The sequence below is a fragment of the Staurois parvus genome, unplaced genomic scaffold (assembly GCF_062004578.1).
Source record: "Staurois parvus isolate SC_StPar_1 unplaced genomic scaffold, SC_StPar_1.0 ptg000145l, whole genome shotgun sequence".
Classification (NCBI taxonomy): domain Eukaryota; kingdom Metazoa; phylum Chordata; class Amphibia; order Anura; family Ranidae; genus Staurois; species Staurois parvus.
Window position 1 is genome coordinate 5186969 of NW_028317941.1, and position 16093 is coordinate 5203061.

Sequence of the window (16093 nt, forward strand, 5' to 3'; positions counted from 1 at the left end):
CTCGATCTCTAGTTATGATCAGGAGTCAGTGGGATCAATGGCGTCCCTAGGGGGGTGCTGGGGGTGCGGGCCGCACCAGGTAACACCATCACAAGGGGGTGCAGAAGCAGGATGCCAGCAGAGCTTCTGTGCTCAGTGAAGGTCCTGGCCAGTTATTGGGGTGATTCCGGATTACAAGCACTGTGACAGCTGCCCCTGGTGCAGCAGTAAAATGAGTATCCCGTGAAGATATGTATCCCCTGAAACAAGTGCGCATGTGCCTGTTTCAGGCCGAAGAAGCCGATTACCGATCTCCGACTTCAGCACAGAGCTGCCACAGTTAACCCCTTACAAGCTGCAAACCGCTGAAGCGGATCCCGCGGATCACTATGGGTTGCAAGATCAGTTAACCCCGTATAAGTTCAACCTATATGGGGTTAACTGATCTTGCAACCCATAGTGATCCACGGGATCAACTTCAGCAATTTACAGCCTGTAAGGAGTTAACTGTGGTAAAGTCAGAGATCGGCTTCTTGCATATGCGCAGTTGCTTCAGGGGATACATATCTTCATGGGATACTCATTTTACTGCTACACTGGCACCGCTCCTTCCTCTCTGGAGGGGTGACACCACGTGTTACCGCACTGGGTGACACCAACCCTAGGGACGCCTCTGAGTGGGATTACTCCCGATCATGTATCCGCTGTGCCAGCCAATCACAATGGTCACGTAATCAAAAAGTCTGTCCCTCCCCTGGATGTAAACACCCATTTAAAGAGCTGGTCAAGGAGGGGTTACATATTTACAGAAACAGTTTTTTCTCTTTTGGAGTAATGTTTTTAGCTAAATGAAGAAAAGTTAACTATTGTAAATGTAGCCAATAAATGAATAGACCTCCCAGTGATTTTATTACTAGACTGCAGCTAGGGGGAGCTCTACTGTTTAGAGTAAGTCCATAGGAGAGCACTACCATCTAGCTTACATTAAACACAGAATGCAAGTGAGCAGCACATGTGCTGTGCTCTCCTTTGCCTAATATAGGTTAGTCACACTTTGATTATGTTATTATTTTTCAGTTCAGTTTCATAATATGTTTGTTTTTGTATTGTATATGTCTGTTAGTGTTCTATATGCTAGTGATGGTAACCTCTTTAACAGAAATTGGTGTGATTCCCTTGTGGCCTGCAGTATACTGAAGGTAATTATCTGTATGTTGTGATCCATTTCTGCCACTTACTGAACACAGGGTGCTGCCTGATTGGTATGGGCACAATTTTGGGAACCCTTGCATTTTCTCACCTGGATGCAAAGTATCCTCTGATTAGAGGAGGTGGAGTTGTGGGGCGGTAACATCATGATCTCCACTCCATCCAATCCTAGAACACTTTGCATTCATTACAAAAATGCAAAGTGTTCTCTGAATGGCACCCATGCTGATCAAGCAATGTACTGTGTCCAGTAAGCAATTGAAAGGGGATAAAGGTTTGCCAGATATTCAGCTATATTATAGGGCTCTGCACTTGGAGCACATGTGGTTAGTTGGTGTATTCAGGTAAGGGTGAAGTCGTGGGTGGTGATAGAACAGGAGTATTCCTGCTGTTCTATAGTCCTGTGCTCCCTTTTTACTGTCTTTGCATCTGCTATCCCTTGTCGTGTACCTGATAATGGTTGCTATGTTAAAGGTCATGGTCTCGACTTTTCCTTTAGTGGATATCTCACCTTCCCCCTTCCCGATGATACCTATTATAAGAAACTTCATAGTTCAGAGTTCATAACTGGCACCTCTGCCAGACACATTGATCAACTCCTAGATGCAAGCAAAATTCCTCTCCTACACTTTGTGAATCCATTTGGCTGTTTACTACTCTTGTCTATTCAGCAGGCAGTAGATCCTCCTGTCAACATGTGGCCGGCGTATAGGATTTGTCGCTTTCTGACGACTACTGTAGCTCAAACAGGCCCTATCCCGGACACTATGAAAACCTATGAAATTAATTTTCCTACAAGCCCTATCTTAAATTCTCACCCACTGGGATACATCCCTTCTACAGAAATGAAAGAGTGAGCTGGGTATGACCTTTTACCTTGCTCAAATTGACACAGCCATCCTGTTTAAAGTCATCCATAGCCAATAAATTGCAGGAGCAAGACTATAAGATCCTCTCAGATTGGTACCAGGCTCCTGCAGTTCTCTATGCAGTTCTTCTCTAAAATCTTTCTGCAAACATCCAACCTGTGTTGGCACTGTTATTCAGAAGAGAGTACTCTTTCTGAATATCTTCTGGAGCCGGCTAAAGGTATTCCCATTTTGGGAGGGTGTCAGACAATTGGTCCTTCAGCTTACTTCGCTAGACTTGGCTGTCATCCCTTCAGCTATTTACTACATCTTAATACATGCAGCTTACCCGATCTAAGTCTTCTTTAACAATCCACCTCCTGAAAAATACTCCCCCAATCTCTCTTTGACTAGCTAAAATGAATGATATTAGAGGAAATGGAAAGTCTTACAGTTTCTCTCTAACCTAAAAGAAAAGTTTTGTAATGCTTGGTAACCCTGGACAGCTTTTATGTGCTCTTCTGCATACCAGGAGTTGTTACACCCTTCAGACATAAAGGTGACTTAAACTACCTGGATGTTGTCCATGGCTTATCCTCCAAGATAGGATTGCGAAGTGTATTTATGAGCCCATGGCGAAGTGTATTTATGAGCCCATGGCGAAGTGTACATTACTGACTTATAATAGCCTGCATTCTCTAGCCCCTGGAGCAAGATTTGAAAAATTTACCTTGGGGCACAATCCATACTTAAGTGCTATTAAACCCAACAACAAAAATGTATTATATTGCAGCCTACCAATTATGCAATGTTTCAACTTTTTTTAACAGACCAATCTGTCTAGGAAAGGGGTAGTTAGAAGGTTGAGACAAACCATTTAACACTAACAGGGGTGTGTACAATGCTTTTGTTTACTTGTGTCAGGCTAGGTTCACATCTATGCAGGTTGCAGTTGATGAGTTATCCGGTATGTTTTGCGTTTTTTGAACACGAGTTTTTCCTGCATTTTGCAGTTTGTTTATTTTTTGCTAATAGACAGGTATGACAGCTCTGTTCATGTAGTGCAACTTTGATTTGACTTTGATGCAACTTTGATGCTACTTGAGTGCCAGAGAGTCTAAAGTTGCATCAATGTCACATTACATGAAAAGAACTGTCATACTTTTCTGTTAGCAAAAAAAACACCACAAAATGCATCAAAAACACAGCAAAAAACGCAACACTTGCGAACTACATTTCTAGTTATTTGTAAAAGAACTAGTCCTAGCAGCCAGAGTATCAATTGCTCAGTGTTGTTGGAAATTTACAGTACCTTAGACATAAACTTAACTGGATCATGATCAATGATAAGATGACAAAATACTAAATGATATACAAAATAAATTTGAATTGATGTTGAATCCAATACAACTCCACCAAGTAATTTTCATCATGAGACACCTTCAACTGAGAAATCTGTTCCCCCCCAGCCCTCCTTCTCTTGATCTGTTTTTTTTTCTTCTTATATTTGGCATTTCTTCACTGGTAATGACCTGTTTAGCTGTTTGGTAGGCACATTTGATAACCATACTAGTATAACTGGAAGATATTCAGACCTCTCCACAGACAACTTTTATTCCATTTCGTGCTTGGTGGAGGTTTGAGTTTCTTTATGCCTACTTGGGTAGGCAAGTTCACTTTATTTTGTGATTATCTGATAAAATGGGGTTGATTTACTAAAGGCAAATAGACTGTTTACATTGCAAGGGAATTTTCCCCAGAGTTTAGTAAATGTGGTGAAACATCACTTCACATCTGTGGAAAATTCCCTTGCAATGTGCCACATCCCTTGCAAAGTGTACAGCCTATTTGGCTTTAGTAAATCAACTCCTATGCTTTGGTGATTGTTGTGTGATCAAAACAAATGGTCATTTGTAAATGGATAAAAATTAAGAGTTTTTTTAGATAAATCTTTAAAAAAAAAAAAGTGGTTTCATGGTTATTCGTCATCACAAGTCAGAATGCATAAATTATCCGAGGCATTGATGTATAAGAGCAATATGTACATTTCTTTGCCAAGATGCACTGAAAAAAAAACCCATTATGGGTTCCTATAGCTTACAAATATTTCCTTCCTAATTCAGACATGGGTTGATTATCATGGTGTAACTGGGATGTGCTAGAGTTCAGTTACAGATACAAGATATTTCTACAAAGAAAGCATATGAATGTTTAACACTTATTTAAACTATTTATCAAAGTCATTAAGGCTTTGTAGAATCCACAAAATTCTGTCAATTCAACCAGAGCAAATATTGACTGTATCGTGTAAAAGAGCATGGTCAATGAATACTAAAATATTTTTCCACAACACCGAAAGTAGCTATGAACAACTGACTAAAAAAAGCTGTTTTCAGCATATTTAATATGCTGTGTGTGATCGTGTGAAGAGCCCTGCGGGCACAAATGATCCTTACTCCATCTCATGTGCCATTTTCAAGGTGACTGGTCTAAAGACTGCACACCTTAAGTGACTTGAATTAATTGTGCCTGATTCAACCATCTAGTTTTCCAGATTATGCAGAGCAAGTGAAAAAATAATAGTGAAAAAAAAGCTGTCTAAGAGATTTCCTGCTTGCTATATTGTTGTTCTCTCAACTTGTATTCTAGCTTGCTGTTGTTACCTGTATGGTGCCTGTAAACTACTTTAATTGGCAACTAACCCACCAAGTATGGATAGTCTTCAAAGATAAGTTCACCTTTCGTAACATTTTCTGGGTGTAACATGTTACAAGCAAACCGGCCCCTGCCCTCTCCCCCCAATCTCCGTTGTGATAGCTAGCAGGGGATCTTCTCCTCCCCACTGGCTGTCACAATTTTAAAAAATGCAGCTCTGCATGCTTGGCCGCGTCATTCATTCACAGTGTTCTGTAAATGAATGAACTACAAGTCCCAACAGCCTTTGCAACTTCAGGACACCTAAAAGTCATCCCCCCACACTGCATGGGTTATCTGCTCGTTTATGTCCAGGGGCTGAAAAAGCAGTTATACTTATCTGATACACTGCTTCTCCAGTAGATGACGCTCTTCCATGCTCCAGTGGTGGATTGTTCCCCTGCATCCTCACATTCAATGCAGGGCTAGGGTCCCTTTAGGAACTTTAGCAGAAAAAAAAAAAATGCTTTGTCTCTTCAGCATTATAGTTACTTGCCTGCCTGTCTGTTCCTGTAATGCCTCACAACAGTTTTTTTATTTCTGGTGTGAGGACTCCAAAATCCATACCGTTGGATTATATAATATAGCATGCCAAAGATCAGTCGATACTAAAGGTTCAGATGTTTTGTTTTAAAAATAACCAACATGTTATACTTTTCTACTCTGTGAAATGTCCTCCTCTTCTTGTGCAATGTCCTCCTCTGCTTGGGTCCCTCACCGACACTCCTGGCTCCTCCCCCCCGCTACTTGCTCTGGGGGTAATTATGCATGCTTGCTCCTGAGCTGCTAAAATACCGCATGACTCTGTGGCACGCAGTGTGGCTCAGCCCTGCACCCCGCTCCCTCCTTACTGGGAGCCAATGGCTCCCCTGCTGTGTCTGAGCCAATGAGAAGGGAAAGACCCGGGAGAGTTGATGCTCTTCTGCATATTGCTTGATCAAGATAGGCATCAGGTAAGTATTAGGGGGCTGAGGGGGTAGCTGCACACTGAAGGTTTTTTACTTCGCCTTTAGAAACCCTTTAAAGCTTCTTCTCTGACAAGTTTCACCCACAAATGGGGATTTTTTGAGTGAAATGCGTCAGCAGAAGGGTTACCTTGGTGAGGATCTGTTGTACTACATCTGGTATATTCCATTTCCTCATATTCATTAGAATAGTCTGGTGTTCAGCCTTTTATTTTTTGTGCAGTGGTTCTTCTGTGGAACTGGAACAAGCTCCTTCATATGCCAGCACCCAGCAATCTGGTGAAGAGACCGATTCTGAAGTTTGTGAGTGGCAGTTGTTTCTGCTCATTTTTTTCTTTTTAAATTTTAGACTTTATAATCACAGTAGTGTATGGGTATCACAAACAAATGGTCTGTGTCCAAGGATTTCCAGTAAGGTTCACTGCTTTACTGTATATGCCTAAGGATTCTATGGGGAAAATTCACTAAGCCGCTCAGTGTTTAAAAAAAAAAAAACTTTAGCATTCACTAAAAAAGCTACTAAAATACCACATGACTTATTTTATTAAGTTATGCGGTATTTTAGTAGTGAAAACATGTAGTAATGTATCAGCTGCCAGCGGGTTCCCCGCTGATAGCTGAATGTAAAAAAAAAAAAAAAGAATTGCTGGCAATTAAAAATTAAGAAATAATATGGTGTGCTCCCTCCATCCATACCAAGCCCTTGAGTTTGGTATGGATTTTGAGGGGAACCCCCCCTCCAAAATAAAAAAAAAATGGCATGATTTTCCCCCCAAACCCTTATCCAAGCATGCAGCCCAGCAGGTCACATGCCCTCAACTTGGGGGTGTGCTTTGGGGCAGGGGGGGCTTTACAATTATTTTTTCTTACATTCAGATGTCAGCAGGGAACTCCATTGACAGCTGACTACTCATTGGTTGTTGAAGACACGACGACTGCCCACTCCTTAACAGTCATGACAGTTACTGGTTGTTAAGGATGCCCCTTAACCAGTACATACCACATGCTTCAACCATTACTTAATTACCACATGCATTTAATTATTTCCTTCTGTGAATTGACTTTAAAGGTCTTTTTATGCGGTATTTGCCAAGCATTTTTGCTATTTGCGGTAAATACTGCATACTATCAGTAGTGAATTGACATTTTCAGTATCGCAGGTGATATGTGGTCACCTGACCAACATAACGCATTTGATAACCTTTAGTGAACTGTCCCCAGTATGTTTATACACAATAATGCCAAAAGTATTAGGACACTTGCCTTCCGTAGGGTTCAATATTGAGTTAACCCATCCTTTTGCAGCTATAACAGCTTTAACTCTTCTGGGAAGGCTGTCCACAAGGTTTAGGAGTGTGTCTATGGGAAAGTTTGACCATTCTTCCAGAAGTGCATTTGTAAGGTCAGGCACTGATGTCGGATGAGAAGACCTGGCTTGCAGTCTCCGCTCTAATTCAGGTTGAGGTCAGGACAGGCCAGGCCAGTCCAGTCAAGTCCCTTCACTCCAAACTTGCTCATCTAAATCTTTATGGACCTTGCTTTGTGCACTGGTGCGCAGTCATGTTGGAACAGGAAGGGGCCATCCCCAAACTGTTCCCACAAAGTTGGGAGCATGAAATTGTCCAAAATTTCTTGGTAAGCTGACACTTTAAGAGTTCCCTTCACTGGAACTAAGGTGCCAAGCCCAAGCCTTGAGAAACAACCCCACACCATAATCTCCTCTCCACCAAACTTTACACTTGGCAAAATACAGTCAGGCAAGTATCATTCTCCTGGCAACCGCCAAACCCAGACACGTCCATCGGATTACCAGAGAGAAGCATGATTCATCACTCCAAAGAACATGGAGTCCAGAGTCCAGTGGCGGCGTGCTTTACACCACTGCATCCAATGCTTTGCATTGCACTTGGTGATGTAAGGCTTGGATGCAGCTGCTCGGCCATGGAAACCCATTCCATGAAGCTCTCTATTCTCTGTTGTTGTGCTAAACTGAAGGCCATATGAAGTTTGGAGGTCTTTAACTATTGACTCTGCAGGTAGTTGGTGACTTCTGCACACTGTGCTCTTCAGCATGCGCTGACCTCACTCTATCATTTTACGTGGCCTACCACTTTGTGTCTGAGTTGCTGTTGTTCCCAGTTGCTTTCACTTTGTTATAAAACCACTAACAGTTGACTGTGGAATATTTAGTAGCAAGGAAATTTCACGGATGGACCTATTGCACAGGTGACAACCTATCACGGTACCACAGATAAATTCACTGAGCTCCAGAGAGCGACCCATTCTTTTGCAAATGTTTGTAGATGCAGTCTGCATGCCTAGGTGCTTGACTTTATACATTTGTGGCCATGGAGGTGATTGGAACACCCGAATCCAATGATTTGGAGGGATGTCCCAATACTTTTGGCAATAATGTGTATATGAATAACTATCATATAACAAGCTGTATTCTTTGCAGTATAATTGTACCCATCTGAATAATAAATTTGCTGTTCTTTAAAAGATTACTACATTTTTAAATGACTGCAAATGCTCATAGATTTGATGAAAATGCATATACAGTGCAGCACAGGCTTTGTATTTTCACTGCATATATATTCACCTGCATTCTCCATCAGTATTTCAACTGTGGAGCATAAGGGCATTGCTCTATGGTATTTCTCTCTCATGATATAAAGAAATTGTGACGCTCTTTGTGTAAAAATTTGCTGAACAGCCTTATTTCACCTCAAACAATCTATCTAGTAGCCATGACAATGCTGGCTCTGCAATATCTCCCAGTTTAACATCTCTTCAAACTTTCCTGCTCCGTTACAAGGGGAGACAAAACCCCACTGTGCAGCTGTTGTGCTGACGGGGGAAGATGGAGGGAGGGAAAAAAGGCTTTGTCCCATAGGAACTGTAACATCTGTACATAGGGAGTAAGAATGAATGGAAAGAAAAAGGAAAGAAGAAAAGACCGGCCAACGTACAAACAAATCCATTTAAAATGTATGTAAACCCAAGAACTAAATTTTAATAAGTTACAGTTTACTAGCTCTTACATCTATTGGTTGTATTAGTTTTCATGTTTAAGTCTTTTTTTGTTATCTATATTTGAATCTGCTGATCCAGTCAGTCACACACGACCTCTTCTACCATGATAGTGTTTACTGTACTGTATCTATGGTGGAGTCGCATTGTCACTCTAGGACACTAAGGGGTTGATTTTCTAAAACTGAAGAGTGGAAAACCTGGTGCAGCTGTGCATGGTAGCCGATCAGCTTCTAACTTCAACTTGTTCAATTAAAAACCTGGAAGTTGATTGGTTTGTATGTACAGCTGCACTAGATTTTGTACTCTCTAGTGTTAGTAAATCAACCCCTAAGTGTGCTAGGTCAGTGGAGGGCAATCTTTTCTTTCAACTGAGCCAAATCTCGCCAAAACCACGATTGAAATTTATTTTGAGAGCCACATTTTTAAAACTGAAAATACATAGGATGGTACACTGTTTTTAGTTTCAATAAGTTTTTATAGTAGTTCATCCCCCATAGTAATTCACCCCCCATATAGTAATTCATCCCCCCTATAGTAATTCATCCCCCATAGTAATTCATCCCCCATAGTAATTCATCCCCCCTATAGTAATTCATCCCCCATAGTAATTCATCCCCCCTATAGTAATTCATCCCCCCTATAGTAATTCATCCCCCATAGTAATTCATCCCCCATATAGTAATTCATCCCCCATAGTAATTCATCCCCCATAGTAATTCATCCCCCATATAGTAATTCATCCCCCATAGTAATTCATCCCCCATATAGTAATTCATCCCCCATAGTAATTCATCCCCCATATAGTAATTCATCCCCCATATAGTAATTCATCCCCCATATTAATTCATCCCCCATATTAATTCATCCCCCCTATAGTAATTAATCCCCCATATAGTAATTAATCCCCCATATAGTAATTCATCCCCCCTATAGTAATTCATCCCCCATAGTAATTCATCCCCCCTATAGTAATTCATCCCCCATATTAATTCATCCCTCATATAGTAGTAGTAAGTAAGTAGCAAGTAGTAAGCCAAGTCCCCCCTGTGTCAATTCACTTACCTTTGCTCCGCGCGTTCCTCTCGTCGTGTTCCCGCGCCGTACCGGTCTTCAGGGTGGACTGTGAGAGGAGCCTAGCTCCTCTCACGTTCGTCACGCTGCCCCGCCTACACACATCCTGACAGCCAATCACTGGCTATCAGGATGTGAGTGGCAGCGAGACTGGCCAATCATTGCATTTGAGCGCGCTGCCCTGGCTGTTTTTTTTTGGATCACGCTGCAGAGTCTCTGCCGCCAGAGAGGAGGGAGGGGAGCGGGCGCCCGGCACACAAGAGCCGCATTAAAGCGTGTAAAGAGCCGCATGTGGCTCGTGAGCCGCGGCTTGCCGACCACTGTGCTAGGGCTATAGAACAACCCCCATCATCTCCATAACATAGAGGGAGCAGATTGGGACAGGCCTTCACAGGAACTTAAACCCACACTGCAAGAGAAGAGAAGTTCATCGCTCTTTTCACATGGCAGTATGGCCTGTCAGTGTCAAACCCCAGTCTTTTTTTGGGCACCTGGGAGGCACAGGTGCAGTATCCAAGCTCGGCTGCCTATCAAAATTGTTGATTGGCTGAAATACGTAGTGGCTGAACGCTTTACCTAGCTGTACTCATTTTTTGGGCTATATGTACACTCACCAATCAATTTATTAGGTACACCTGTTCAATTGGTTGGTAACACAAATTGCTAATCAGCCAATCACATGGCAGCAACTCAATGCATTTAAGCATGTAGACGTGGTGAAGACGACTTGCTGAAGTTCGAAAAAAGCATCAAAATGGGGAAAAAAAAAAAAGGGGATTTAAGTGACTTTCAATGTGGCATGGTTGTTGGTGCCAGACAGGCTGGTTTGAGTATTTCAAAAACTGCTGATCTACAGGGATTTTCATGCACAACCATCTCTAGGGCTTACAGAGAATGGTCCAAAAAAGAGAAAATATTCAGTGAGCGGCAGTTGTGTGGACAAAAATACCTTGTTGATGTTAGAGATCAGAAGAGAATGGGCAGACTAGTGGCTGCAACATTCAGATGGTAGGGTCAGGATTTGGCATAAACAAAATGAAAGCATGGATCCATCCTGCCTTGCATCAATGGTTCCGGCTGGTGGCGATGGTGTGGAGGATATTTTCTTGGCACTAGCAAGGTGTACCTAATAAAGAGGCTTGTGAGTGTATTTAGAAACATATCCAAAATGCTGGCACTAGATGCTGCCAGCAAGGCTGAATGCTGCACCTTTGCCTCCCAGGTGCCTGAAAACACAGGGATTCGACATCGACAAGCCAAGTAGTTGATGTACTTGAGGCCTTAGAGCATGGGTGTCAAACTGGTGGCCCTCCAGCTGTTGCCAAACTACATTTTTTGTACATTTACTAGTTTTGTAACAGCTGGAGGGCCGCCAGTTTGACACCCCTGCCTTAGAGTTTACATACACTTTAAATACACACCTACAAGAATAATGAGTTGTCAGCTTCGATATCTTCATATGATACTATACATACTGAAAAACACATCTTTAAGAAAAGTGATTTTTTTTATAAAATATTTTGACTGACATCTCAGTGTCTTGTTGAACTTACCAATAACACAAAAAGGCTTCCTTGCAAATCTTAGACGTCCCTTCCATCCTCTGTACCGGCAGCAGCACCCAGCTGACCAAATTCGAATGACGTACTCCATGCCAAACACGACAATCATCACAAATTCCTGGTGCATACAGAAGAGTTGTTACACAGCACAGTAATCTGTAAACATACATAAATTAAAGCACCAGCAAGTATGTAACATTGACAACATGATATCTAATACATTGGAAAAGGGTTGTGCTGGCCTAATTATAGCATTTGCAGCCATTGGGACTTATGTTGGAGTTCATCAAGAAACATAATCCAGAACCAGGGCCCTATTTAACACTCATTTTGCCTAGTCGTACATGATTCATAGACGCTTTCTATAGACTCTAACCTTTTTTTAACGAATCAACAGTGAAATTTAAAATGAGAATGTACTATTTAAAGTAAGATGTTCTTAAGGCAAACTGAAGTTTCACATTTTTACACTTTATTGTTCTTTACTGTGGTATGTTTTTTGATTTTTATCTGGAAATGCCTAAAATACAATTTTTTTTCTATCCTAGTGGACTGTGTTTCCTGTTCTCCTACTTCAATGCTCTATGTTGGCATTGGTGAATCATGATCACATCATTTATGGTAGTGCTGAGGAAGAGAAGAGGTGTGTCTGGTCCCATCGGTTAGATTACAGGACGCATTGGACAGAGTAGATAAACTCTTATACCTATTTTATGTGCAGTTGTATTTGGACAGACTGGGGTTTATTCACTAAAGCTGGAGAATGCAATATCAGGCTCGCTTCCGCATTGAAGACAATCAGATGAGGTTAGAAGCTGATTGGTTTCTATGCAGAAGTGAGCATGATTTTGCACTCTCCAGCTTTAGTAAATAAGCCCCACCATGCAACTGTTTCTGTATAAACAGGGAATTAAAGGTAAGACTATTGAAGTAGCACTTGTTAGTACAATGGTTTTATGACTAAATATATTTTTTTATGGCTTACATTGGGCTTTAATACACAGAACTCCCAGGGTCAGCCATCTACAGTAAGTTATCTACCTAAAGTGTGCCTCAGGTTTCTTCTAAGCAGCCCCTATGTCTCCTTCCTAAAAAGGTTAATTGGTTGTCCATTCCGCTTCCCCCCATCTTAACCTTCTTCCCTGGGCAGAAACACCTGAGTGCGTAGCACTACATTTGGCCCTGCCCAGTCCTCAGTTACATTCCTATGTTCAGTGGCACAATATGTTATCTTTTTTTAAAATACTTAGAATAAATATAAAGCATACTAATGTTGCTAATAGTATAAAGATTGTCTTTAAAGAGATGCTAGAGTGGAGTTAAAGAGGACTTCTAATGGTTTTGTTTTGGGCCCTGTTATCAAGCTAAAACCTAAAATGGCTCGAAAGTGATTGCCACTCAAATTTGACCTATTCCATGCTCTTCATTTCTGTATGTCTCTGTGTGTTTTGTTAAAAATAACAAACAGGTTTATACTTACCTACTCCGTACAATAGTTTTGCAGAGCAGCCCAGAACTTCTTCTTCTCAGGTCCCACACTGGCACTCCTGGCTCCCTCCTCTATTTGGTATGCCTCTAATAGCAAGCCCTATGCTATGGGTCACACTTGCAGGCTTGCTCTCGAGCTGCACTGCCTGTATCCAGAGATACAGACAGCAGCTTGACTTGGCCCCGCCCCCTTGTCGCAGTATTTGACTGACAGCAAAGGCTGGGAGACTGGGAGTGAGAGGAGAGAGATGGGCACAGTACTGTATTGAGTGAGGACTGAAGTATAAGGGGGCATGAGGGGCAATACTGTTACCTAAACATTTTTTACCTTAATACAAAAAATGCATTAAAGTAAAAAATGCTTATGCTTTAGAACCACTGTAAACAGAAAATATAATGAGAAGCCCATTTTTCTTGTTTTTCTGTTATATTTGTATGTAACAAAGATACATGGGACTCTAAAAAGGAAACTATAACTGTCAGTGTATAAATACCACAGAGTATGTATATATATAAAAATTCTTGCACATTATTGGATGATGAAAATCACATTTAGTAAACTCTGGGGAAAACGAGTGCAACTGCACTTGCGAAGTGCACAGTCTATTTGCCTTTAGTAAATCCAACCCATTGCGTGTGCTTAAGAGGCAATGGGGTTGATTAACTAAAACTGGAGAGTGCAAAATCTGGTGCAGCTCTGCATAGAAACCAATCAGCTTCCAGGTTTTTTTTTGGCAAAGCTTACTTGAACAAGCTGAAATTAGATTGGCCATCATGCACAGCTGCACCAGATTTTGCACTCTCCTGTCTCAGTAAATCAACCCCATAGGCTGTATATGTGATACAGTACAGTGTCAATGTGATGCATGGGACTCTAAAAAAGGAAATTATAACTGTCAGTGTAAAAATGCAACGGGATATGTTTTATAGTTTATAGCCTGGCTGCCTGAACCCAAAATAGACACCTGGCTTTCAATGACATCAGGAAAGAAGATGGCCGCCCAAGACTCGGCATGCAACCTCTGAATCACAGCAGGACGCGTCTGTATCCACTGTGCAAGTGAGTATGTGAATTCAGGATGTCCCAGCAAACCAGGAAAAAAGGGGACAGACAGCACTCATTAGTTTAATACTCTTTTTTGTTTATTTTGATAAATTCTGTATTTAAAGTACCTTACTCCCTTTGCCTGGGGGACAAACCATATACACTCACTGGCCACTTTATTAAGTACACTCGTTCAACAGCTTGGTAACACAAATTGTTAATCAGCCAATCACATGGCAGCAACTCAATGCATTTAGGCATCTAGACGTGGTGAAAATGACTTGCTGAAGTTCAAACTGAGCATCAGAATGGAGAAGAAAGGGAATTTAAGTGACTTTGAATGTGGTATGGTTGTTGGTGCTGGACGGGCTGATCTGAGTATTTAAAAAACTGATGATCTACTGGGATTTTCGCGCACAGGGTTTACAGAGAATGGTCTGAAAAAGAAAAAAATATCCAGTGAGCGACAGTTGTGTGGATGAAAATGCCTTGATGATGTCAGAGGAGAATGGGCAGACTGGTTCAAGATGATAGAAAGGCAACAGTAACTCATGTCAATATGGACCAAAATCTCTGAAGAATGTTTCCTTGTTGAATCTATGCCACGAGGAATAAGGCAGTTCTGAAGGAAAATTGGGGTCCAACCCGGTACTAGCAAGGTGCACTTAATAAAGTGGCCAGTGAGTGTAAGTGCTGCCTCCATCCATGGGACAAGTCGATTGAGAAATAATGTGGTTCCTGGGACTACAGAGGATGTATAGGTGACTGCCTGCCCATGTTTCTAATAGAGCTACCTGGTAGTCTATGGCCCTCATTACAGAGAGCAGGAGTAAAACTATGCCTGTTTCAGGACAGCCATGTTTTTTTTTTTTGATCCAAGCTTGATCAGTCTTTGTGATCCATCTGATTGTGATACATGAGTCTTTTACATATTTCAGTCTGACAAAGGCATAATGACTCTACAACCACTAAGTGCTGTAAGTTCCTAACAGAAGGGTTAAAGTACTTTTAAAACGGCATTCAATTAATGTTACTAGCCTCTTTGGCTCAGGTGATGTCCGGAGTTGATGGTCTGTAGATTCTGAATGTGATGACTTGGTGTCTGTAAAAATATAACTTTATGCTTGTCATCAGGGAAGTTTACTGTACGTGTAATATAACATTACAGAGTAATGTTTTCCTTCCTTTGCAGTTGCATACAGGAAGATCAAGAGAGCTTATGTTATGACGGACAAGTAATTGACACTGATCCCCTCTCCATCATATTGATTTAATAGTACAGGGTAGGTCTAGTTTCCCAAACATCAGCAATGTGTCCTTTGCCATCTCCAGCACCTTTTTCACAAACAAAGACAATTGCGCTTCATCAAAGGAGAGACACAAGGACTTCTTAATTTATTCTTCGCGTCCGGAGTGAGGACTCCTGACGTCAGCCGTTTGAGGCATACAAAGTAGGGGTACTGGAAGTTCGTTGCAAATGAAACAAGAAGAGGATTGTCTTGGTCAGCAAAGAATGATACTGCAAGCCCCTTGTAAAAAGTCATATTACTGAATAAATATTCTGAACAGAAAAAAAACAGACTAGGCGAGGAGAGCCACGGCACACATTTTTTCATTTTACTAATAAATGTGTTCCCATTCGGTGAACAGGTAATTTGGAATGATCCTTTTAAATTACTTTGGATTTGGAGTTGGATTTGCAAAGGTTGGCAGATGTGAAAAATTCAAAGAAGTCTGGTCACACGTTAGAATCCAAGTGTACAATATACTCACTTTAGATATACTAACACAGAAATCTAAAGATATTTGGGTTCACATAAGAACCAATGCAGCCATACAATTTCCATAATTAGTATAAAACACTGATTGCGTAAACTGGAGAATACGTAAAGCTGGCCATTCACGTAACAGCTTGATTGTAAAATCTCCTAGTTGATCTACCATCAAATATAGTGTAAGGATCCTTTCACACAGGCGTTCCGTTTTTTTTCCTCAGTTCAGTCATGTTTTTTTAAAAAAAAACGGAAGAGCTTACATCCGTTTTTTCATCCATTTTACATCCACTTTTCATCCATTTTACATTGGTTTACATCTGGTTTTGATCCGTTTAGATTAGTTTTTGGTCCGCTGACATCCGTTTACATCTGTTGACATCAGTTTTTGTTAATTCTGGGTTTTTTACGGAAGAACAATAGG

At 41.2% G+C, this 16093-nt stretch overlaps 1 protein-coding gene across 3 annotated transcripts in view; it reads right to left on the reverse strand.

The window, feature by feature from the left end:
* Positions 1 to 16093, reverse strand: part of KCNQ4 (potassium voltage-gated channel subfamily Q member 4) — a 280413-nt gene that overhangs the window by 87195 nt on the left and 177125 nt on the right. For all 3 annotated transcript variants that reach the window (XM_089673868.1, XM_089673867.1, XM_089673869.1), the window contains exon 3: positions 11356 to 11482. In XM_089673868.1, coding sequence (XP_089529994.1) covers positions 11356 to 11482 — 127 coding nt within the window. The remainder of the gene's footprint in view (positions 1 to 11355; positions 11483 to 16093) is intronic.